Here is a 26,814-nt window from a genome sequence, read left to right as displayed (position 1 = left end):
GAACCCATTACCCCTTGTCCTACCATTGGTTGTCACTGCAAAGAGTCTGGCTCCATCCTCGTGACACTCACCCTCTATATATTTGTAAACATTAATGAGGTCACTGCTCCGTCTCCTCCAAGCTAAAGAGACCCAGCTCCCTCAGCCTTTCCTCATAAGGGAGATGCTCCACTCCCCTGATCATCTTTGTTGCCCTGTGCTGGACTCTCTCCAGCAGTTCCCTGTCCTTCCTGAACTGAGGGGCCCAGAACTGGACACAATATTCCACGTGTGGTCTCACCAGGGCAGAGTAGAGGGGAAGGAGAACCTCTTTCAACCTGCTAACAAGTATACGATGTAACACCTGTGGCCATCCAAGGGAGCATGTGTCTTGGAAGGCACTTCAAAAAGTTGATTCAAGGAACGAGACAACCACCAAAGATCAAATTCTACCCATAACCCAAAGAGGACTGAGCTTTGTAAAGCTCTGTTAAGAGTTTGGGCAGTCCTAACTATTGATCCACCTCCGAGTGTTGCCTGTAAGACAAATACCATGCAAGCCATTCAGACTGCTTTCTTATGTTGGAATAAAAGACCCATGAAGGGGCACTTTTCTCTTACTTGCAGACAATTCTGTATTTATAGAATGGATTTCTACAACTCCTTAACTGAAAGAGTGCAGATTTCTATTCCAGAGCATCCCCACATTGTCATGTGATGCAATTGTTACAGAGTGCTAAAACCAGACATTCCTGCTTGTGTTAAAAAATATAATATGATGCAAAGGAGTGTGGCTGCCTTTGATGCTCTGTATAGCACAAAGATGAGCTCTATATTTCAGAAGTTACAAATACAGAGCTGCTAGGACTTTCGAGTTCTGGACCAGCCTCTCCATAAAGGTCAGATTCATTTGCAAATCAGTTATCACATCCCTAAATAAGCAAATAACAATAATATAAACATGTAGTATAACATAGGTGTTAAATTACATTTGAGGGAGAAAGTTATTTTCTTCCTGCCTGCAGTGCATTTGTGTCATATCATCAAACATTTGTTCAAAAAAAAAAAAAAAGCTCATATCACATTGGCACATCAGAACACACTTAAAGGGGTTTTCGCTTCAAGTAAACACCGAATATCATGAGATCATAGGACCTGGCAATGATTGTCACATGACAGATACTCCAGGATGTTTCGCTGATACATTCAGCTGTCAGACATGCAAACAGCCACCTGTCTTGCTTCAGCATTTTCTTTCCTCTCATTTTCTCCTGACACCATAAGCATAACTTAGTCAGCTACATACATTCTTGTCAAAATATAAAAATGGCTCACAGGCAGGTTTTGTCTTTTCTGAACTTGGTTTTGGTACTGATTTTTTTGTTGTTGTTTTAAATTTACTAGTAGAAAATTTAGGAAAATAAGGCTGGTTGCTTTGGGAAGCTAGACTGCACTTGGGATTTTGGGGGCTTCCAATCTCCTTTTTTAAACATAGGTCAGAGCTTGGGGTCCTATCTCTGAAATACAGTCACCTATCCTTACCGTCAGCCCCTCGAATGAAAGCATTATTTTGACTCTGCAGCAGATTTCCTAGAGAGTTTGTGTTGTGACACAGGCCTCTCATCTTCCTCAGGCAACTGTGCAGGGTAAATGGAGGCACCAAAGATCCTTGGAAGACCACTGCAAAACTGGGGTAGATGCCAGGTTCCTCGAATAACCTACTGTCAATCCAGGGAGTCTCACAAAGATTTTGCTGGACCCAGGATATCATGAGTTAAGCATTTTAGGCTTCACTAGTCAGCACGTGCTGTAGACTCTAGGGTCTAATTTTTGCTGAAATGTAATGGCAGCTACTGCCTCTCTAAAGGAGCCTTCAGTCTCATAGAGAAAAATTTCAAGAGTTGCTATAAAACAAACATTTTGTCTGCTACTAGGCCAAAACCCTAGCCCTCCGTAAGGATTAGAAGAGAAAGGGATAACACATGAATTGACCACTGCCATCAACACTTCCTAATCATAAGGGAGGCAATTGACAACCCTCAACTTCCGGGAAGTTTCAGTGCTTTTTCTGTGAAACAGGGATCATTTGCTTATTAGTGGCTATCAGATCTAATATCAGATTGTTTAAAGTTTATTACTCTTGTATCACTACATATTGTATATGTATGGAACCAGTACTGAACCATACAGCTGTAAATGTTTAGAAAGGCAACTCTAATTTACCTTGAGCAATGAGACAGAAGACTAACAGAAGGAGCAGTGCCACACTGATACTTAAAATATGCACTACTTTGGCATGAAAGTACCATAAATTAGGTTTAGAAAGTGTAACTTTACAGTGAATGTACTTATACCATGGATTAATTTGACCAATTTCATAGGTATATAGTGCATCCTATTGGAGCGATTAACAGAACTTCCAATGAAAAATAACTTGAAACATTTTTGTGTATCTTGTCTCAGCTATAAAGTCATAAAAAAGTGAAAGACACAATACAGTGTCTCTTACGTATTGAGAAATGTATTGAGTCACACACAGAAAAGTATTAGTGAATTGTCCTGTAGTGAGTAGTCAAAGAACTAAATATTTGACTAAGAAACAATAGATGGTTTATGTTAAAGATAAAAGAAATACCTGCAGGTAATTTTTGGGAAACCCAAAGAACATTAACAATGGAGTAAAGCAGTAGCAGATTACACTCAGAATGGCTACTGGAATGAAGAAATGAAATTACTCACATAAGATTACAATGTATTTCAAATGCACTATACCCAAGTGTCATTGTGGGTACCTCAGGAAAAAAATGCTTAGAAACATGAATGCTTGCAGGTTAATAAAATCAAAGACAATCTCTACAAAAACATTCACTCATCATAAATCTTTGGAATGGTCAGCTTGTCTTTGAATACTGCCTTGCACATCAGCCGTGGTATTTGAAAAAATGTGCAATGAAAACAGTAAAGTCTAAAAGAGGGTAACAGAAATAAGAAGATATAGAAATGTCTGTGTATGAGAGAGATTAGAAGATGAACAGAAGGAGGGATTTGTCACAGATATACTTCATGTATTGTATTAATAAATTGTCACATATGACACAAGTCTTGTGCTAAATACAGAGTTTGGGAAGAAAGGCTAAATTTTCCATAAATATGTTTTTTTTTTTTCTTCTCCATATTGACCTTTCTCTGAAAAATAAGCCTTCTGAAGAGGAGGATGGATACACCACTGTGCCTTAATGTCTGCCTTCCTAGAGGAGAAAAAATCTTCAATAGCTAAAATAGGCTTGTCACAAAACCTGAATCAAGAATTCCATTGACGCCCCATGACCTGGTTCATCCCATTACAGGTGCAAGTTCAGATGTGGATTAAAGCTCTTTCTGCACATTGCAAAGCCTTCCCAGCATCTTTAATGAAACTCCTCTTGAGGTATGAACATTAAGCCATGTTCCCTCTGGACTGTTCTTCATCAACAGTAAAATTCTGCCCTCAGACCTTGTTAATGATTCTGCTTATGATACATGAGATGAAACAAAGAACAGCTCATTCTACAAAACCAGAATTTGCTTTTCTAGCCCAGAAGAAACATATTAAAATTGGTGATGACAGCTAGTTCTGTTAGAAAATTAATGATATGAGGCTCAAAGTACTGATTGCATATCCATAAGAGGTTTCATGTTCAAAGAAGTAACATTTGATTGAACTGAGTTTATATTTAGAGAGATGGGATCTGTTTCTTTCAAGCACTGTGTTAGATTTGGATTAATATTTTTTAAATGCATATCACATTTCCTTACTTTTTTTCTACAAAACTTTGCATGTTCTTGTACACCACTTAAAAAATACTCAAACTTTTAGAAGGATAAAAGTGCACTTTTTAAGACCTGACTGAGCAAACTGGACTATCAATAGCTGGACATTTTGATTTCCCCTATTTTCAACTGAATTGAACACACTTGAATGGTTTGTGAATCTTTTCATGTGTATTTTAGTGTATGCAAAAAGAACAGCATTCCAGGCATTGCCCACCTTTTCCTGCCTTGCAGCAATTCTCATTAATGAGCGGCTCAAGACACTGTAGATCTTCTCACTAGGGAAAAGATAAGTAATTGCCTACAAAAAATGTCATCATTTCTATTGCCTAAATCTAAGGTGCTTTTTAAAATTAACAACAGTGTCTGCTGCTGAACAGCAGCAAGAAAAATAAAGCAATGAAAGCCCATTAATCAATTCAGTCTTATTATTTTTATTTTGGCAGCTGGCCCTGCAGCTCAATATTACTACATCTGGTAGAGCCTGAAGCACTGCCTTCCAGATTGTTTCAGACATTAAGTATGTACCTAGCACAGATTCTCACCATAAAGCTCCTTGTACATAATTAGTAAGCTAGTTGACCAGATGCTCTAAACAAGGTGTAATATGTTTGTCATCTTCATTTTGATTTGGCTGTCATATACTGTCTCCTGAAGGAGTGTCATGAATTTAAGTTGATCTTGAGCACATGGATGGGGAGAGGAGGTGAAGGTTTGTTTCTGGGCTGAAAAATGAACACCTTGAACAACTAATTTTGCAGGCGTAAGTGTAAACATGCTCATGTTATTCTGCAGTGTGCCTAGTCCTCTCAAATTAAGAAAATCCAGAACTTTCAACAGTCTTACCAGTGTCTGATAGAGGAAAACCAAAACCATGTAGGGCAGCTGGAAACCACGCACATAACGACTCTAATGGAAAAGAGTTCCTTTAAGTAGCTTAGGCATAGAGCCACAGGGGGCTGTAGGGAAATGGGAGCTGCGGAAGAAATAGATGGTGGTGCTCTTCATAAACAACTCTTTGTTTTTCTTTTGCCTAGTATTTCCTCCCAAAGATTCTCCCTCAGAGTTAAAAAAAATAGTAGCCATTAGTACAGTGATCTTGTTATGCTTAATAGCTAACAATGCATTTTTCTTCCAATGATTTGTCCAAACATTTTTGAATCCTTATAAAATTTTAGCACCAGCATTATCCTTTGGTAGGAGTTCCACAATCAATTGTGCTTAACTTTCATTTCCAGCCTGCATTTTCCTGCCTGTTTCTTATTTGTTTATTCTTGTGCTGACATTGCCCTTCAGATAGAATACCTCTGCCTCCTTACAGATGTTTATGTGAATCTTAACTACCTCAATAAACTAAATGTTATGGCAGAATCCTGAAACTATGTCATTTTCTCAATGCTCAAATCAGTTCTGATAGAGATAACCATGACAGTTTAACAAGTACCAAAAGGAGCACAGTAGCCTCACTTGGCTCAAGAGGATAAATTAATCCAAATGAAGAACCACACTCACAGAATATTTTTATGCAGTAGTATAGAGTACTTTAAAAATATATGAAGAAAATGTGGTTATATAGATCAAAATCTATTACAGATTGCTGTACTGGGGTCAAGTCACAGCACTGATTCTTTCTTCACATTCAAAAGTAAACACACATTGACACCATGCATTGGCATTGATGCCGATGTTGTAGCATCTCTGTATTAAGGCATACTGCTTGCCAAATGTGGTTGATCAAACCAATCTGGTACACAGATTGAGAAAGAGCTGTCGTGTTGTATAGTAGCTCTGTATTATGACATTGGGCTCAACTTTTTACATAAACAGTGTGCTAACTGCACATCTACGTAAGGACTGCAACAACAGACACACATGTACCACACCCTAATATTCCAGATGATTCATCTTGCCATGTCACCTGAAACACATACAACACTTGCACAGATAGTAAAGAGCTTTCATATTATTTCAATAATTTCTTATTCCTATAAACAAAGACACCATAGAGACCCAGGCACCATTCTAGAACAAGATTTTCAAAAGAAAGGCATAAGTATGTTTTAGTAACCACTGTAAGCACACTGAGATGTCTCTTTTGTTTATAAGCTGCTGTTTTCTCCTTATTCATCCTGGCAACTGGAGCAAGCAGAACTCAGTATTCCCACCTAGGGAACAGAAACTGTCCCCAGAGCAACAACAGGGTTAGGGTATGAATTGGTTGGCACTAGAGGAAAATACTCTGGAAACTATTTGAGATTAGTTTCACATTTCTAAAATATCAAGGGAAATTTATAGAAAACAAAATTTCAAATATTAACCTTGTTCATGTGTGTGTCAAAATAAGGGGAATATTCTCCAAAATTTGTGCTTTTTTTGTTCTTGCCTACAGTGGAAATTGCAAAGATTTGTCTTTGTGCCAGGGACCAAATTAAAGAGATGCAGAGGAAAGCAGTCCTGTGAAATCTGCAACCATTTTTTTATTTTATTCAAAGACATACATCTTGGAATCCATAATTAGTGTGTCCCCTCTGAAACTTGTCATAGCAGGCAGTAATAAGTCATTCAGTCATTCACTTCCTAAGTCCCACTGAATACCATGTATCTTGAGATAACTATGAATGTACGCAACACTGAAAATACAACTGAGTTACGAGACAAATCACACAGGAGATACCCTATTATGATAATAGTAGTGCTAAAAGTGTTTATGGAAAGGCACACAGTTCAATATGAACCTAAAGAAATAAACTCATTATCAACATGACCAAAACTGTTGACAAAATTATAAAACATTCTTTCAGTATTCCTCCATAGAAACTGTAACACATGCAGCTTCTGCTTGAGCCCATGTAATCTCTGTCTCCATAGAGGGTAGTACATGCATGATGGTAACACGTGTATGTTTTCAAGAGCAGAAGGGCTTCAAGGTCATAGATCTAAATTAGGAAGAACCTCTGCAAATCAAGATGTATTTGAAACTTTGCCACTGAACGGAGCCTTCTGAAGTTCACACTGATTACCTTTCTCTTTTAAAAATACAGAGGGTAACTTGCACTCAGCAACCGTCTAGCTATTAGGGAGTATAAGGTTTGAAGCAACTTCCCTGTCTATTAGAGTTCACCTTCTTTGGCTATTGCTAGTGCAGAAAATATCAAATTTATGTGGTAGGTTTAATTAGTATCTCTGGACCAGGATTTAATTTTTAAAATCACACACTTCTTTTTCAATAGCGCAACAAATTAGCAGTAGATTGCCACAAGGTAAGAATAGCGTTGAGCCATAACTAAAGATAGCCAAGGTGTATATTGCACAGTGACAAGTGTTCATTAGCAGTAAAGCTCATTCAGGAGGTGTCTGTCTCCTGTTCAGTTGAGCATGCGTATATTCCACACATCTGAACTCAACACACCACTCTGTATTTTTGCTCAGGCTCACTTATGTACATAAATCATAAGAAAGGAAAAGGCAATGGTGTGATAAAGATTTGGGGGAAAGGGAGATGTTTACACTGGCAGAATTTTTAAAAAAAATTTCCTCAGGAAAAAGAAGAATACACCCTGGATCAGCTGAAATTCAAATCCTATTGAGGATCGCTGTTTGAATAGTATTCATAAATGAAAATCAATATCCTACTATCACAACAGCATATCTATTATGGAGACATTAAATAACGTTATTCCTCTATTGCTTTTTAGGAGATGATGGAGAACATACTATTTTCTAAATAGAAAGACAAAACAATGTGTTTGCCATTCACTTTTGGAGAGCATGGGTTCTGAGTCCTGGAGTTTATCAAAAGGAAAATCTTTAGTGGAGATCCTTTAAAAATGTTTGTAAAACATTTGCATTATATGACTTTAGATCACACAACTGTGCAGGTGTATCCATGAGCAGACAGCTCTCGAGCTTTTTCAAATTAATCAGTGTGAAGATAACTTTTCCTTATGGTAATATTGGACCTCAAGATTAACTCAACTGACTTTAGTTTTTGATCCTTTTCACCAATGTGTTTGTTTTGCCTATTAGGTATGTTTTAAATATAACAACAACACCATGTACAATACAACATTAGGACTACTGGACAAGCTGAGCAATAAAAGGAGAATGAGTTTGAGTAGTTACACAATCTACTTTTATTATGGAACAGAGGGGCATTACCATGCTACTTGCTATAAACTCAGATATTCAGAGATTGCTGGTCTTGTCCCTGGAGTGTGCACCTCTACAAGAAAAACTCCAATTTCTATTTTCATTTACATGTCACATGGTTGTGTAGATTAACATAGCACAGACTAACATGAATTTTCTGCTCCTGCTGAACATGTGATTATAGTATCAACGAAAAAGCAAAAATAACAGAGTAAATCTACAGAAACTTCATGGCTTAAGTCCATCAACCAAGAGTGCCAGAGAGGAAAACAAAAATCCCCTGAATATTTAAGCAAACCTAAACTTCCTATACCTGCTGCAAAATGGTTGAACGACCTGACAGAGATCAGAATTTAACTCATGCCTCTGCATAGTAGTCATGTACGGCAATAAGGCATCAAAGCAGTACTTACAGCTAGAGAATATCAGAGGACATGAGTGTTCATCCATTGGGAAATTGTGCAGCTGCAACTGGCACTCAGCATTGATGGTCAGCCTGTGGAGAAACCAAATGTCTGTTACTGCACATCAGCACCATGAACAGGCAGAAGAAAAGGTTGGGTAAACTTATGTATCATGCGAGAGCACTTTGACATGCATCAGTAAGGCCTATAAGGACTATATATGTAGATCGTTCATTGACTCTTTAGGCCTGATCCAAAACAATAATAATTATCTACAAGCACAAATAATTTCAGACACATCATTGAAAGTGTCTGTGCGTATGTTTTTCTTTAGACAATTTGTCATTAAAGGACATGGGATGGAAACAAGTATTTTTTACACAAATAACAGAAAATATGGCTGATGTAGCAGTGCATAATTCCATAAAATTAAAACTTGATAAAGGATCTTATAAGGAATGTTTTCCATATTTACTTATACTGTGAACTTAAAATACTTTTAATCGTTTGGGGCTGTCTCTCAAAAACTTACTAGATTTCTGTATGCCATTCTCAGTTGTACAGACATAACAAGCAAAAAAGCAGAAACATCTTCAGCCTGACTTGAAAGCTTGTTTTATGTGATATCCCTAACACAAAGGACATTATGAATGAAACAGATTTAAAAATTACTATTAAAAACAGATAATCATCCACCTGATAGCTTACAAAGTAAGTCTGTTTACCCAGGTAGAATGCATTAAGTGCTAGTTTGTTATAAAGTCTTTTTTAGGAAAAAGACACTACATTAATTGCATGCCTCAATTTACGCAGCAAGTGTGGGGCATGAAGCTTTTTTGCTGTCTTTTTAAAACAAAACAAAACAAAACAAAACCAACCCACAAGCAAACAAATAAATAAAATCTAACTCAAAAGCTGACAGATTGAATGGGGGATGGTTTGTGTTTCAGATTTAGGACAGCACAGTGAAAACCTCAGTCTTGGAGAAGGTCACCTGTGAGGAATTTGACAGCACTTTTGTGTTGTGTTGACAGTAAGAGAGGAATTGTGGTGTTACAGCAGGAATGCATTCACATCCAAAAGTGGACAAGGAAGAAGAGGGAAAGGCATGGAGCATCATCAAACCTTGTGCACTTTCTCCTGAACACAGAATACTTATCAGCACTTCACTGTACCAGGGCATTCAGTAGTTACCGCTTCCATGTCATACCAATTCTGTGTGCTTGCTTAAGCCAGATAAATTGCTTTTGAATTACACAGTGTTATTATCAATGAATAATGATCGTTCTAGCAGCTTCTCTTACATAAAAAGGAGGCTGACCCAAGTGGGCAAAAAGGACACAAAACATTTTTCACAAACTAAAAATGATCATTCAAACAATGCACTGGGTCAAGTATCACCCTTTTGTCAGATGTCTTAGACAAATTTTGCATTCCATTCAACAAATAGTTGTTTAGTGATAGGTATATAAGTCTAACTACTATTAGGCAGATTGTTAACTTGCCCTGAAATACTGAAGCAAGGAAAAAAAAACAGCAACCCAACCAAGAGGGTATTGGAGGTGACATCCTAATCACCAAAGTCTTCAACTAAAGGCTACTGAAAAAAAGCAAGAGCTCTATCACAGCGGAGCAAGCCTAAGAAGGGGAGGGCACTAAAAATGTCAGTAGTATTTCCAGATGTTTAATTCCTTTCTTATCTTTTGCCAAAGACTTTCTGTTGGAGGCCAATTGCAAGTATGATCAGAATATGCTGAAGAAAATGTAGTGTGAAAGGATGTTTCTGAACGAGTTTGCCACATGGAATATGGCTTATGGCAAAACTCCCTTCTGAGCAATTCATCTCTTCGTAAGTAAACACATATTTTGATCTCCACAGGCTTTTTTATGCAAATACATACAATATTTCTAATATCACACAGCTGATGGCATCACAAGATTAGTAAAACTCTAAAAGCCTTTCCTCTAGCAATTCACCCTTGTGATGAGATGTGACAGAATTTCTTTCAGCATGACTTATTTGAAGAATCAAGTATTGGCATTAGTATGAATAGTAGAAATACTTTATCCAGTCCTGCATCTAACTGATCAGAAAGTTTCTGGCAGGTTTCATGGGACTACAGGCTCTTGATTTTCTTACAAGCACTAAAAAGCTCAAATTCTACAATTTAGATGGATGTATTTCAAATTCCCAAGGTTTATTTTTTTGAAAGACAAGACTTGGTTTTTTAAAAAAATTTGCAGTAGTTATGCCTGAATGTTTCAGTATTTTTCAAGCACTGTCAGGTAAGCATCAGGAAAAAAAGAAGCAGAGAAGAAAAACTGAAAATTATGACTATTACGCTAGAGAGGGGAGAAGCTTTCAGCCCTGCACACTGCTGAGTGCTCACCTGAGGGTGTACAAGATCTTGCCATCATTCCATATGCGGAGGAGCTGGTTGGGGGTGGTGATCCAGTGAGCCTCTGCTGTCTTTGAGTTACGAAATATTGTGTCTGGGATCCAGATCAAGCCAACCATGTTGCTGTTCAGGGTCAGTATCTTCATGGTGCTGTTGAAGCGAAGACGGCTATCTGTCCACGTCTGGGCAAAAAATATATCAATTTGATATTCCTGCAATAAAAGCATGATACGCAAATTAAAATAAATTCCACACTTCCCACTACTCTTTGGTCTTCAATAAGGTCTCTCCAGGTGTAGAGCAACAGGATATGTTCAGGCAAATGGAGATTCTTTGCTTTTTTTTTGCTGCCCAAGGAATTTTTTTTCCTTTTTTCCTTTTATTTTTTTTTTCTCCCCTAGCTACTTTAGAAAGCAGGTCAAACATCTCACTTGCCTTGATCTTGTGCCATAACAATTTCTGCACTAGCATACTCCTTTCCATTGTCTCTGAACAGTGACAGCTACAAGATACAATTTGCAGAAACTTCTTTGTCGTAGGGCAGACTGATAAAAGAGGCGTGAAAGATGAAAAGGAGCAACACACATCAAGTGAAGAATGGTGAATTCCCCTGATTATGGCAATGCCTTCTGAGGGGGGAGGGTGTAAGTTCAATAAATGAATTCTACTGTTTGCTACCAAGTGGTCAGGCACTCGTTTTCAGAACACATTACAGTAGACTTGAAAAAAACATGTTTGTGCTTCTTTACATGCTTACCCCAAATGTTAAAAGCTGAGCAGTCACTAGCTTATTATCCTGAATAGTCTAATATAATAATTTGCATGAATCTCATCCTTTCTTTTACTCTATGTTGCAGTGTTTCTGTAGGTAAGCAGTCACAGTAGTTATAATGCCAGAAATCAAAATGCACATGGACAAATGGACAAAATTATATAGCTGAACATACAAACGCTGATTTATGCATGTAACACCCCATGGAAGAAACTGTGTAAAAAACAGTATTTGAGTTGTGAATTCCATTCACTGGAGTTTTGGAAAGGTTAGGTTTGCATTTGCTTATGTTCCTCTCCCTCTTTCCAGACTGCTCTACCTGTGAACCCTGTGGAAACTGCCATCTGACCATGTCACAAAGACCCTCTTAGTATTTCAGGGTTGGCCACATCCATGACTGGGATGGCATTTGATGATGTGACGCAAAGAATGTGCTCTACAACACAGGCTTGGGATAATCTAGAGGAAGGCAGTTCCTTAGGTCCCCTGGGAGATGCACTCTTGGTATATGTGAAGAAAAGAGGATTAAGGCTGCATGGAAAGTCTAGTATGTCTGTGCCCTTGACCACTGAAGTTGCTTTGCTTTTATTGCATTTTTGTTTGTCTGTTCCTAAGCTTTAAAAGGGAAGGTGTAAAAAGAAATGTAATTATACAAACAGGATTGTATATATTTTTTATTTATAGGTAGATAGAAGAGCTTCTAGTCTAAACTGAGGACAGTGTTTTTGTAAAAGGCATCTGGTTGTCCTGTGCTATTGCATTTTTGGCAGGTCATCATTTCAGAGCTGATGTTATAACACCAGGAAACCTAATTCACTGACACTGTAATCCTAGTCCAAAACACACCCTAGGCTTCCCATCTCTAAATAGCAAATGATCAATGGGTGCATAAGTGGTGCTAGCATGTATCCAAATACCAGGTAATAGATCACCTCAGGAATTAAAGCCTAGCCACCAAAGGCATTAAGGACCATTTTTCTTCATAGCCTATCTCACTACCATTCTTCATGGTATTATTAGCTTTATTTTCTCAAGTAAGCTGACAGATTTGAATCTGAAGAGACTTTTCTTTCATCTCAACAAGCACAAAGTTGCACATCTCCACACACTTAAAGGATGTAATGTAATGTACACAGCAGACCTTTATTATTCAAAAAGGACACCCTTAATTCACCAGGTTCAAGGTCATAGAGTGCTGATCTTGTTTCTTTCAACTCAACTCTGTATCACTTTAGTCCTTGAAAGTCTAGTCACAAGAGTTTGGCACATTCAGCTTCTGTAGAGGCGAATATGCCAGACATGTTGATGGGTTTGTCCAAATGCTGAGTGAGTAGAGCTGCTTTTTTTAGCTCACATGTGAGAATCAGTATTTATAGAATCAAAGACCATTTGTATACAGCTGGCTAATGACAGTGCTGTCTTTTTACAAGACAAGTTTTTGCATAATATTCATATTCGAGTTTATTTTATATGAATGCTTTTTTTGACTAAATTTAGGAGCAGCCATAATTCCCTCCTAGTATATTGTACATATTTAATGATATTTAGGTTTTTAGGATTTAAATATTGTGGATTTCTACCCCGCCAAAGAAAAGACTCAACCCCGTAAGACAGTGTCCTGAGAAGGTACTGCAGCTGCATCTGAGCAGAGTGGGGACCAGGAGCAGTAAAGATGTTTAATTGTATTTTCCATCCAGGTAAACTATTTTGGCTGAGAAAGAGATAAAGTTAGCCTAGAAGCAGGGTCATGCTAAGGCTGCAGTCTGACTTCCATTTTGCATCTCCTTACTGCAACTAGAACATGCCACCAATTATCATTATTTAAAATATCTCTGCAATGGGCCACTGTAACTCCATTCACTTTAGCAAAAACTTTACAGCTCAAATTAAATGGTTCACAGATCTTCTGAGTTCTTTTAAAAATGCATTTTTCTTTTTTGAAACTGAGGTCATAAAAAGCAAAGAGTTGTTGTTTTTAAAAAAGAAGCAATCAAAGTTTTTTGAAATCAGTTGCATTGACTTTTTAAACTCTTTATCCCTATTTTTTGACTTAAAGGGTGTAGAATGTTCAGTCATAATGTAAAAACTACAAAACAAAATTTTCCAAGTAAAATAAATGTACATTTCCATTTAATATCTGTATTCCAATTTCAGCCTTTATATTCTTTCAATTAATCCTTTTTAGAAGAGGATGTTAGATCAGTACATCCTTTACCTTAATCTTTATAATTGCTTCAATCTTCAACCAAGCAGATAATGGGATATGATACTCATATATTCACTCTACTAGGAAGGGACAGAGGTCACTTTTGAAATTGGCACTCAGTTCTTCACTTCTAATGGAGTTAAGCCTGTGCACACTTCAGGAAAATTACCTTAATCTTCACTGACAACAGATACTCAGTTCCCAGTGAAGTCAACAGCTTCCATATACTGCTTTGGAAAAAGCTGGTACAGTGATCTCCAACACACAGCATCCAACAAAAAAACACCAGAAGAAAGATCTCTATGTTGGTCTCATATATAGATATTTATTATATTGTATGATATTGTATTATATTACGTTACATTGTATAATGTATAGGACTGTTTTTCATTTGCTAGCTAATACTTGCCACTTTAGATCTTTAAGGAATGTAATGGTTGTACTTAGAGAGTTCAGGCAGGTTTCAGTGAAATTATGCCTCAGATGAAGCAACATCCTACAACTATAATAATATTCTTTAAGTTCTGTTTTACCAGTGCATCAGAAAATTTTTGTATATCCTTCTGATTTTTCCAGTTTATTTTTATTTTTTGACAGTAAGCATTGACTACTACAATGAACACAGAAAGAAATAAAAAACAGCAAAATTTTCAATAAGACTTCTTCCCAGAGGCAGAAAGGTAAAACTATGTTCTCCATGAAATGCTGCCAAGATTGTGTTTTGTCACTAAGTTTTCTTGTCTTACAGATACCTAATTTGCCATACTACCAGAAGAGATTCAAGATTTTTCCTGTTTATACCACATATTCACACTGGGTCTGCATGCATTAACTGAAGCTACACTCCAGAGCAGCTACACGTCTGAAAAGACATTCTGCTTGAGAAAAAGTGAGGGCCAACCCTAAGGGGAAAAATAGGTCTACATGTTAACATGAAGTGAAATTCTAGAGAAATCTTATTTCTTTCAGTACATCACACATTTCTTAAATAATATTAAATTTGATGCAAAATTCAGTTATAAACTTGAAGGGCTGATAATTGAATAATTTATTATCGATTTTAATAGATTTAATTATGTTTGGGTTTAAAAGTAAATTAATAAAGCATGTTACTTGTATAACCTAAATTCCTCACACTTAGAAACTTCATCAAAATGGAATCTGAGGTTTCTACAATTTGTCCAAAGCTGAATATATAAGGATTTCTTTAATTAAATAATTAAATTTTAAAATATTGAAAGAGCAAGAATTTGAAAATATTAGAATGTTTTCAAATAAAAGACTCCTGACATGCATATATACATAGTCAAATCTCCAACTACATACTACATAGCATCAAGCCTTTTAAGAAATTTTAAGTTATCAATGGTTTTTACTACTTCTGGAAAGACTAATACTTTTCAGTAAAATTGAATAAATTTATTTGGATTTTTTTTCTGATCATATGAATATAAAAAGCCCTGTTTCTGGCAGCTAATGTGTACCTTTGAGTGAAATGTTTTTCTTTTCTTTCTCTCATGCTGACTAGCTTCTGACCAAAGAATTTGTCATCAGTTCTTTTTCACAACATATTCTTAAATGAGTGCATTATCTTATACATTTCAGCATGCAAAAGGCCAGTTTGTTCTACTTGCAAGACTTATTTAGAAACATTCAGTACAATCTGAAAATAATATAAATTACATTCTGTCACTGAAAACCTCTCTATCACCTCTAACAAGGTTATCTCTAAGAATGAAATTTTAAAACTGGTGCTTGGCAATGCTCCCTTAAATTTCAAAAGTAATTCCTAAAACCAAGAAAACAAATTATGGTCCTTTTACCTGTGAAGTATGCAAGTAATTGTCTCACGGAGAACATTTTTTCCCATACAAATTTTACAAGCTGTCCTTTTAAATCTGAAACTTCGAGTGAGAAAAATGACTGAATGAGATGAGGAAAAGTGACTGATTCTAAATCAAATGACAATTTAATTAAAGGATATTTTTCTGTTTTCTGGTTAGGTACAGAGCAATAACCTAGAGACAGTTTTTCTTCCTTACTTTCTATTGATTTGAGGACAGGGCACATAACCTAGAGTTAATGGTAATATTGTACATAGCCAGGCATTCAACTACTTGATTTTAGCATAGTTTTACATTTTCTAAAATTCCTAATGTGGTTTCATTAGTGCCTTGAAAATAATCAAGCCAGCAGCAAATTATTTGCCCTTCAGCCGTGTAGGAATGACTAATGATTGGAAATACCTTGAAAGTGCCATGGTTTGAGGCATCTGTACTCACAGAGAAAAATATGTGCTTTTCAACCATGTCTTTCATTGTTTTCTCAGTCAAAAGAGGAGCTAACATGTTGTTGGCAATACATGGAGCTTTTCTCCTACCGTGATATATCATTTTAGCTGTGGGTTACTCCTGGAAAATACGATTTAATTGGCTATCACAGTTGGGTGATCTATTTGAATGACCATGGATAATAGTATGGTATGCTTTTGTTGCTTCTGCTGCAGTATTTTCACAATTCCTTACAACAGTAACAACAATAACAACAACAATGTCAAGAGTCTTGTCCTTGCAAAAAAAACCAAGAATTTCTTACATAATACTTTTGAGGTTTTTATTATTTCCTACAAGACAATGTACCATCACCTCAAGACTATTTTCCTATACCATAGGAAGACTTTGGACAACTATTGCCTTATTTTCTGCTTCATTCAGAATCGTTTCTCTAACTCTTTCAAAATGTTTTTTTTTTTTTAATTGTAAAGCCCATATCTTGCTTTTTCATAGAGTGAGACTGTCTTTGATTAAAGCTATTACTGGGATTTGTATGAGGCTGGTACTCCATCAACCAGAAATACCTAAATAATTAGAGTCCAGTTTAGATTATAATCATTCTGTGCCTTCTACACCCCTTGTATATCATGCCAACACGCCACAAGCACTGTTCCCATAAGCTTGAAACTAGTCTAATGAACTGTGTAAGGGATAAAATCTCCTTTAATTACCAAAAAGCTTGACTTCACTGAAGTGGGCAATTCTACTTGTCTTAAACTTCTGGAAAGAAGTATTAAACTTCTCTTTTTTATTTCAGTCCAAACTATTCAGTATGAAATATATTTTAAAAAAATTATAATGGTAGAACATTTTACAAGCAAACAGCATCACAGAAATGTTAAGTATTATGGTTTAAGTTTGACACATAAGCAGGGCTGTTTAGGGATACAGAAGAGAAATAGGAGCAAAACCTCCAAAGGGTGGGAGCCTCCTTCTTTATTCACCCAGCCATAGACTACAGGTGAACATGCCCAGAAATCTTTCTTTATGCCTTTGCCACACTCAGATTAAAAGCCCAAAGAGAAGTCTTTGAGATGCTGTGTTTTAATAGGAAATGGCCAAAACGCTAAAGCAAGACCCTTGATGTCTGCTCATTTAGCCTGCAATTTGGTGCACTTGAAGATTAAAGCAGGTAATCTTTTCAGAGTTTGAAGTTCCTTTTAAATAAAATAATATTTTTTCTAGCCCAGATCACTGCTGAAAGTTGAATCAACAACTGAATTGCTACAGATTACCTTGCAAAAAGGACTGTCTGATTGAGTGAAGGAAGAAATGGTCCCTGAAATACAGAATGAGTGGTTCCCTCTTCCTGAACCAGAATATTCACACATTTGTTTTCAAAACACAGAGTAATTCTAAGGAGCTCAGCCCACCTTTAGCTTTTCTGATTTGTCATGTCTTACTTTGGATAAGTGGGTAGAAGGAGGAGACAACTGTTCTTTGTTTAGGTGGACCATCTTCTGAGTAGGCTTTTGATCATTTGAAGAGGTACAGGCCATGCTCTTGGCTAGTTTTGATCTTGATGGAAATAATTACTCCCACAGCAATTGCTGCATAATGTGTGCTATTTGTTCCTTAGAACAAACAAGGTGTATAGAATTATGGTGATTCCAGAGGAGCCCTGGAAAGCTTAAAATGTTACCTTAGCATTACTCCTTGACAGATACTGCTTGTTTTGGCACCATGTATGCAACTTACACACTAGTTTCAAAAATTCATAAAAATCTCTGATATTCTCTGGGAAGCAACTGAAAGTAGTGGAGTGGTCTACCATCTTCCAGAAAAGCCATTTTGAATCCCACGCACTCTCATTTTGTGGGAAGAATGCAGAAAGAAATAATTGAAGTCTGCTGGAGAAAGCCTGGTAAAATCAACAGAGTATTTCACATGCAGTGTATATTCAAAACCCTTGTGGTATCAACAAGACCAACACAGGCCTTCTGTGAAGACAATATTTCTCACTTACGTGTCCTGAAAGTTTACCTTGCTTTCATCACAGCTTGGGATGAGCAGAGCAGCACCATTAGGGCTGCCTGTAACTTTTCCTTAAGTATCTTTGACAGCATGGTGCTTCATGTTTTCAGAGGCTGCTCAGCAGGCAAACGGGGGCGATTTCCTTCAAGCTACATACAACGCTGGGTTTTGGGGCCTAAGGGATGGCATATCGTGGCTCACGTTCCCATTCTCCACCAGCCTCCTTTGTTTCCAGTCTCCATGTTCCTGCTCCCCCTCCAGCTCCTACCTTTCTTTGTAATAGTCTCTGAGAGGTGGAAACACTTCTCCACTTTTGAGCTTTTTTGTTTTCTTAATCTATCTCTCCCAGCAGCATTGAGGCTGTACCTTCAAAAGACCCCCAAAATAAATGTACAAACCAAAACACAGAATGATTAGGTTTATAGTGGTAGTAAAATAAATATATCTTCCAAAACTTTCCAAAGTGTTTTATGTCTTGAAATGCTTTGAATAACTTGCTCTTTTGTGGGAATTTGCTTTGATACTTTAATAAAGTTACAAGGATGATGGTTACATGGAGAAAATACAATGAAAGAAGCAAAGCTGACACTGAGATTGCCACCATGGATATAATAGCTGTTCAGGTTAACTAACACTTGCAAAATATTTCAGTAAGCAGTCAGAATCGTCTCCATAGCTGAACACTTTGAGTCAAAAAAAAAAAAAACCCAAACCAAACCATCATCTCATCACTACCTCAGTGGGAGTCTCAGAGTAGAAGGATGGAAGCTTGCTTTCTTCACTATAGCTTTGCCCTCTGGCTGCTTCAAGAGATTATTTAACTGATTTCTTGCCATTATAAAGAGGGAAAGACAGCTAACTTCACACTAAAAGCAAAACATGCAATTATCATGTAGCATTTCCTTTCTCTGAGAAAACATTTATCTGTCTTGCTGTGCCTATTTTGGCTCTTTTGGAAGTTAGCTCCAGTTCCCCTGTATTCCACATAACTTTTTACATTCAGTTAAAGGAAGAGATGGAAGATATTTGTCTTGACCCATCCCTACAGATCTCTTCATGCTTCCTGCTTGCTCTGCACTGCTGGATTATGTCTTCTGCTTCAATCAAACATCCCACAATCAGAAACACAGCATGAAATTAGAAAGAATGAAACCCATTTTAGGAAAGCAGCTGTAGATGTATTCTCTTCCCATGACTTTTGATGTAAGACTCTTCATTCTTGCTGAATATCACTGTTCCATTTTTCTTTTGGGAATCTTCTGTTGGCTTCTGTTTCTCTTAGAGAATTCTGGAGCAACTTTAGAGCTGGAGCAAGTTCAGAGAAGGGCAATGAAGCTGGTGAGGGGCCTGGAGCACAAGTTTGATGAGGAGCGGCTGAGAGAACTGGGGCTGTTTAGCCTGGAGAAAAGGAGGCTGAGGGGAGACCTTATCACTCTCTGCAACTACCTGAAAGGAGGTTGTAACATGGAAGGTGTTGGTCTCTTCTCTCAAATAACAAGTGATAGAATGAGAGGAAATGGCCTCAGTTGCACCAGGGGAGGTTTAGATTGAATATTATGAAGCAATTTTTCATGGAGTTTTCAGGCACTGAAACAGGCTGCCCAGGGAAGTGGTTGAGTTGCCATCCCTGAAGGTGTTTAAAAGACACATAGATAAGGTTCTTAAGGACATGGTTTCATGCCAATATTAGCTTAACAGTTGGACTCGATGATCTTGAAGGTCTTTTCCAACCAAAATGATTCTTTGATTCCCAAAGACATCCCAATTGCTATGATTGTGTGACAACTGAACTTCCAAATGCTCTTCTCTTGATGTGTCAAGAGGGCTGGGATTCATGTCCTGTTGCAGACAGGGCCTGATGAGAAGCTCTGTCTTTGATGTGCCATAAATATATACTCTTAAACTGGAACACCTTAGAAAAAGGGGTGTCCAAAGTATGCAAGGAAGTCACAGGAGAAGTGGACATGGGCAGACTTTTGGTCACTGTTACCTGGTGGGCAGTGTAACTCAACACACCAATCAGTATAGTAACTCCTAAGGAGACTGCTGCTGGAAGAAACAATGTTGTGATTGACAGAGAAAGTACAGTGCCTATTCTGACCTGTTATTTAAGGCTTTACTAAGACAGCAGACAGGTTAGGGTTTATTTGAGAGACACAGAGAGAGAAAGAGAGATTCCAAATGCATAATTCAATGTGGTGAGAAACCAAGATTGTTCTCTTGTGAATTTAGTAAGACAAATGCACAAGGACGAGCTTAACTTCCATGGAAATAGTAAAGAAATAAAAATGAATAATCACTGAACAGAAGAAACAATGACAGAAAAAATTAAAAGTCTGTGAACATATGTTAATCGCTGTACTTAATATAATAAAGTACCCTATTAGGGTCTCCTAAGAATACTTGATATCTGAAAAAAATATAAAACTAATTATAAAGATACTCAGTAGTATTCACATATTACAACAGATGTATCAACTTCATAGGCATAGTTCTTGAGGCATTAGCTTATTCGAAACAGAAGCTGAACTTCCCTATTCACGAAAATAAATGCACTCTCAGAGACTGTACACAATAAGACTATGCACACAATCTCTGTGTTAAAGAGTTTGTTTTTAATGATGGGGAGAGGGCCTTTTGGCCAAAGAAGTGGAAGAACATTTTGCAACATCTTTTATGCCATTGGCAAGCTAGAAAACTGAGATTACCGTCATGGTTTTATGTGTACTGTCACTCTTGTCACAAGAACAGCTGTAAAGGAGTGGGAGACAGGCCAGTGGTGAACAAACAGACACCCATCTCAGGCTGAAGAATCAAGCAGAATCATGAACAAGAGGAAAGATGATAAGGAACACCCTGTAAGAAGGCAGGAGGCTATATCAGATGGGTTAAAGGCCTGTTCCAACTGTTCTCCTCCAGTGTAATTTTTAAGGTAGCTCCTGAAGCTGTGCTATATCTTAAGAACCCACATATTACTCTGCTACAGAATCCAAGTGCCCCAGGAAGTTGCTCCCTTATCCAATATCTTATAACCTTCTTTTCCTTTCACAGAAGCTGAATTATTGAGGGCATCCATGCCTTTCTTGTGCAGGAAAGCTACAGCTCAACAGGGATTTTAACCCCAGTCTTTCAAGCCCTCTTCCATTTGAAACCACTCGGTATTGGCCACCAATCAGTGAATAATTTCAAGGGTGAAAATAAATAAATACATACAATTCTGTATTTGTTGTGCGTTTCCTCAAAAGAAGTACTAACTCAGTGATTGCATCGCCACAGCTGAATAAAAGGAGGCTACAAGCATAGCTCAGGCACTGCACACCTTGCTTCATTGTTAGCTGACTTCCTTACCCTGTTCCTTCCAAGGGTAATCTGCCATAGAGGCAGCTAAAACTAAGAAATGTAGATATATACCAGTTGCTACCACTTGGCATCGGTCCCTGGACATCTTTGATTTAGTACAATAGACATACCCAGGTCACAAAGTCTAGATTCATTACAACAAAAATAGGATCCAAAAAGAAAAGTTTAAAGTGCTTGATGACAGAAATCAAGTAAATAAATGAAGCAACAGTGGGTGAGGGAGTTAGTTATATCCTGTATCCACAGGATACATCCTGTATTCAGAGGACAGGAATAGGTGTTACAGTCATTGAACAAAATGCACAAAAAAGCCAGCTGTGCACAAAACACAAGAAAAAGCTCATTTGTAAAAGCCCTAATTTACATTTGAGGAAAATTCCAATGTTTAACCACTCCAAAAATGAGAACTATACTGTTTTGCCGCATGGGCATGGAAAGTCACTCTGCAATGAGAGTCTCATATGTGCTCTAACGTTTTCTTGCTCTTGATCTCTAGAGGAGCTTGGACAGCCCTGTATCTCTCAGCACTGCTGGCTCAGGCAAAACCAGACCCCTCTCTGCTTCTGCATGACTGGAGGCACCCTTGGAGGTAAGGCTGAAACTCCATATTCAAAATACAGAGCCCATAGAACTATGCTGACTGCCTTCAGCAGGATGACCCTAGGCTTCCCACATTCCCAAGCTGAGGACACTCTGGTTCACAGCTTACCTCTTTAGAGAAAATACAGGAGACAAATGTCTTCAGGCTTCATCTACGCTTAGTAACGCAAGAACACAGACATTTTAAAAATGTGAATACCTGGAGGCTTGTCTTTGCCTCAGTTTCTTGTCGTCTTAGGTATTTTTTTAATTTTGATCTGGTTTTGTGTGTGGCTCCAAGGTTATCCCTGAGCTCAGCTCATCCAGGCCATGCTTCCTATCAATTCTTCTTGTGTTATATGGTTTGACACTCAAAATAGCTCTGTCTCGCTTTAAGACCCTACTTCTTAAGCCAAACTGAATCAAATTCCAACTCCCCTGAAATTTCAGCCCTTCTTTTTTTTGCTATGAGGTTCATATTACATCACCTATTGACACTGGTAATTCTTCATTGTCCCTAGTCTGGGGCAAAAGTGACACCAGATGAAATAGCAGATAGCTGATTGTCATTCACCGGCCATTCAATGACAGCAATTTCGGGAGTCTGGGCTTTTCCTATCAGTTTTATCTGAGCACATTCCTCTTAGGCTCACCAACTCCATCACTCACCAGTTGAGGAAATTCAAAAGGAGTCTATCAGAATTTTTCAATACCTAAACAAAAAACTGTAATATCTATCTCACAAAACTCATTAGGGAAAATGAAATATAGTCATGTAATGATGTGTAAGACAAACTCACTCCCTAACACGGTTTAAACTCACATCTTAACTCAGTATCTGTTCTAGCACTGCAAGATTAATAACTGATACTGGAGTATAATTTTTACATCACATTAGAAAGAATAAAAAGTAATTCTGCTATTACTTGTGAATTGTTTATACTATCATCAACCAAAACATATTAAAATAGATGCAGCTTGTGTGGGAAAAAATACTTCCTCTCCAGTGCAGTTTCACTCTTTAACTAGAAATGAAATAAGTAATAAATGTAGGTGATAATATAGGCACTCCAGTTATGTTGTGCCTAAATCTGCCAACACCGGGTAGGTAACTAGAACTAAAGACAGCTGCAGCTCCAGCCCAAGTGAGGAAGGCACTCCATCCGTTGCCATGGTAACTCTCCCACCTCTGCTTCCCTCACCACTGGTCCCCTCCCTGTTGCTGTGGTAACCACTGGATATCAGTCCCCTATGTCCCACCCTCCATCTCCCCACCTTCCTCTGGCCACAGGCTCAGGGCACGCACTGCAGTCAGCACCATGCAGCTTGGAAATTTAACCATGGAGGCGTATGGAAAGCAGCAGTTTCTCTCAGACAGAAAGGGCTGTGGCGGTGCTGTTTGTTTTGCTTGGATACATTTATGCAGGGATGTGCCATAGGGGAAAGTCATGGGGTCAGTATAATGCTTGTACATTGCTTTCTCTGGCACACGGACTCAGGATGACCCTTTGCCCAGCAATGAATGTCACCAGTAATTAACTCTAGGGAAGTCTTTCTGCCAGTGTTTTTTTCCTTGTATTATTTAATGACAGAAGACAAACAATAATATTGATCCAGCCACATTTCTCTAACTCAATGTACTTTGGCTTATTCAGTCTGCATTTCTTTCATTTCTGAATACTGTTCTTAAACTGGTAGAGATTTTTTTTTTTTATTTCTATTTTGTAAATTTCAGTAAAAGGGAGACGAAAATAAATGTTTTGCTCAGGATCTTACAAAATTCCTTTCTGATTCCTGCTAAAAGTTCTCTTGCCTTGAACATTTTCCACTGCAAAGAATATAAAATTCATCAGCTTTCCAGCACAAGTTTTCTGAACTTTTCTTGACTACTTTAAACTTTCCCAGATTATTAAAGCTCCTTTCACCAAAATAGGACAATTCTTTCATGGTCTATCCCACTGCTGATCTATAAGTAGCAGACAACTGAAAGTCCAGCAAGAAGACACATGGAAGTCCAAGGGCTAACACTGGTTTCCATTTTCACCTGATACCAACACTCAGTTATGCCGTTTTCTTGAGCATCTCCAAACTTGGTGCTGTTGTAGTGGGAGAGAAAAACTCAGCTCTAATTCAACAACAACTTATGCCAATAGAAGAAAAAAGAAATCTCTTTTCTATGGCAATTTTCTATTTCACTATTATTCTCTAAAACATACTTCATAATGCCCAGCTGTGAAGTTTTGCTTTAAAAGTGTTTAATGAAACAATTCATTATATCCATTTCAATTGCCCATGAAAGGGAAAAGTTATTATAGCAGTTTCAATACCAAACACTAGTCTATTGTGAACAACATGAAAGAAGTGGACATGCTTTTTCTAACACAACTCTGTGTGAATCCTTGCTTTTTGCTTTCCTAGCATGTCAGAAATAATGAAAACAAAAAACTCAAAGCACAAATTGTTCTGAGTAGATGCTTCTCATTCTTAAAATGTGGAATGAAAGCCATGAGAAATGGTTGAAATTGTTCTGGAGGCAATAATTTTGTGAAAAATGAACTAAGGAATCTGAGAATTCTTGAAAGCAGCTATTGAACAACTGAATTTTTAATTATGCATTTTTTAAAAAGCAACCGTCAGTACTAGTTAATAAATACATACACATAAGTCAGCTGTCATTACAGTGAACAAAGCCTGAGGAGCAATCCTAATGCAGTTTATGCCTTTTTCTGAACCCATAAAGAACAATGCTCATCAGAGTTGCAAAATGGTCACCCGCTGCAACTTTGCTCATTTGAATTTAGTGACTTTCATACTAAAAGCGGCATTACCATGCCAGCATAAGTGATCAAATATTAAACCAAAGAATTTTCTCATCTGAACTTTCATTGGAGGTTCTTTTCATCTTGTTCTTATTACAATACACAGATTTAGGTATGCTTTAGAGACAAATGAGACTGAGCAATCACGACAGCAAACATGGGAACTGTTCTACCTGATTTTATACTCTTTAATAATAAGCCAACACTAATTACTCTGCAAGTGAGAAAAAAACTTGAAGTTATGCAAAAAAAAAAAAAAGAAAGGCTCCCAGAAGACAAACTCTGGACAGTTGCTAGTGCTATACTGGTGAATTCATCTAAAATTATAGAAAAAGGATCATGATTGTGTCCTAAAGAAGGAACACTAAAGGTACAAATTATGTCTTTCTGATGCCTTTTCCAAAGCATTACAATCTTTATCTAAATGAGGGTCAGCAAAGGCAGGTGGACATTCCTCAGAGAATTTATGTACCCAAATCATTCTTCTAAGAGCTCTAAGAAGATTAAGTTCAGGAGAACAACTCAGCAAAGCTCTGACCAAATTTTCTGAGGTGCTGCAGACATCTTAAATGCCTAAAGATATGCTATGGAGCAAAACCAGCAGAGTCCTAACCTCAGTGTTAGCTGGGGTGACAGGTAAGTCGCCTCAGGAGATAGCCTAAGGGGGCTGTGGTGATAGCTGAGGTGACAGGTGATTGCCAAGGGGGTTTGAACCCCTAGCTCTGACATCCCACAACAGGACCCTGTTTGGTACAGGCTAAGGGAGAAGAATGTTCTGGATGGCAGCACATTTTACCCCTTCCATTGAAGATGTGTCATTGTGTCACTAGAAATATAAGTTTCACAGAGTTGGGAGAACAAGAAAAAAGTTGCTTTGACTGCAATCTACTGCTACTTACAAAGGTAGCTGAAGGGTGGGAGATGAGCAAGAGTTTATGCACTTCACGTTAGAAAATCACTGGGTAAAAAAGAAAAATTACAAGGTTTGTCCTTCTATCTTAGTTCTCCAACTCTGAGAAGGCACCTTCTGGCTCTGACTTCCAGTTTCACAGAGATATTTAGGGCGATGGGAAAGTCAGTACTTCAAAGCATGCCCTCTTCCATCAAATATACTTTTTGTTGATGTAGGTACTCCAGGACTCATAATAGTGCCCATTGTAAACACTGAAGTGGGAATTAATCTTGGAACTTTCCCAGTGTTTGGGTGGGCTGGGAGGCAGTCAAGCATATGGATTACGTTTCTAGAAACAGGTGATGAATGCTTAAACCTGGGATGAATGCCACAGCTCTTAAGACCTCTTATTCCAATTTCACAGGCATGACAATAGATCAGGAAATGTAACAGAAAGACCACCACACCTTGAAAGTTACCATAATATTTTAGAAATGAATTATTTCTCATAACAAAGACTGAAGTAAAAAAGCCACTCAAGCCAGTTGAGTAAAACTTGATATGTGATACAGCTCAGTCATGTTTTTAGAGAAAATAAAAGAAACTAGAAATAAGGACACAAAGCTGATGTGTCATTAAGATATGTTTATGTGGGTGATAAATCTGAAGTAGATCAAAAGACAATGTAATCAAATGGCAAACAACCTAAACTGATCAAGATGAATAACAAGCAAATGGGAGAAAATGATCAAAGTATAACACCTGCTCCATAAGACAACATCTACATTTGAAGTATATTAATAAATTGAAGCATCATCTTCATTCCTATAGGAACCCAAACATTAAACCTATCAATCACACACTGGCCCCCATCCTCGCCAGAAATATTTTCGTATATGCACCCAAGTGGCTTTTACTCCACATATTGATGGATAAGGAAGACTTATAAAGATCATTAGGAACAGCATGGACAACTCAGCAAAAGGTTGGTCAAAAGACCAACCAAAACCCGCAAATCTGGGAGTTAAACAAGATTCAGTTTAGATACATTGATTAGGAAATACAATTCTATTATGTGATTAAGACTTTCTATATCAAAATAATTTTAGCATATTGCAGGTGAGGGTCTTAATGTCAC

General features: G+C 37.6%; 1 protein-coding gene across 1 annotated transcript in view; it reads right to left on the bottom strand.

The window, feature by feature from the left end:
• The window catches only part of GABRG3 (gamma-aminobutyric acid type A receptor subunit gamma3), a gene marked incomplete at both ends in the record, with an annotated part of 334,515 nt that overhangs the window by 143,001 nt on the left and 164,700 nt on the right, over positions 1–26,814 (bottom strand). Inside the window, 2 exons of the mRNA XM_082066711.1 lie at positions 8,352–8,434; positions 10,733–10,953. Of these exons, the coding sequence (XP_081922837.1) occupies positions 8,352–8,434; positions 10,733–10,953 (304 nt within the window). The remainder of the gene's footprint in view (positions 1–8,351; positions 8,435–10,732; positions 10,954–26,814) is intronic.

The sequence above is a fragment of the Streptopelia decaocto genome, assembly GCF_964273445.1.
Source record: "Streptopelia decaocto genome assembly, chromosome: 1".
Lineage (NCBI taxonomy): Eukaryota > Metazoa > Chordata > Aves > Columbiformes > Columbidae > Streptopelia > Streptopelia decaocto.
This window is presented reverse-complemented; position numbering and strand designations above follow the sequence as displayed.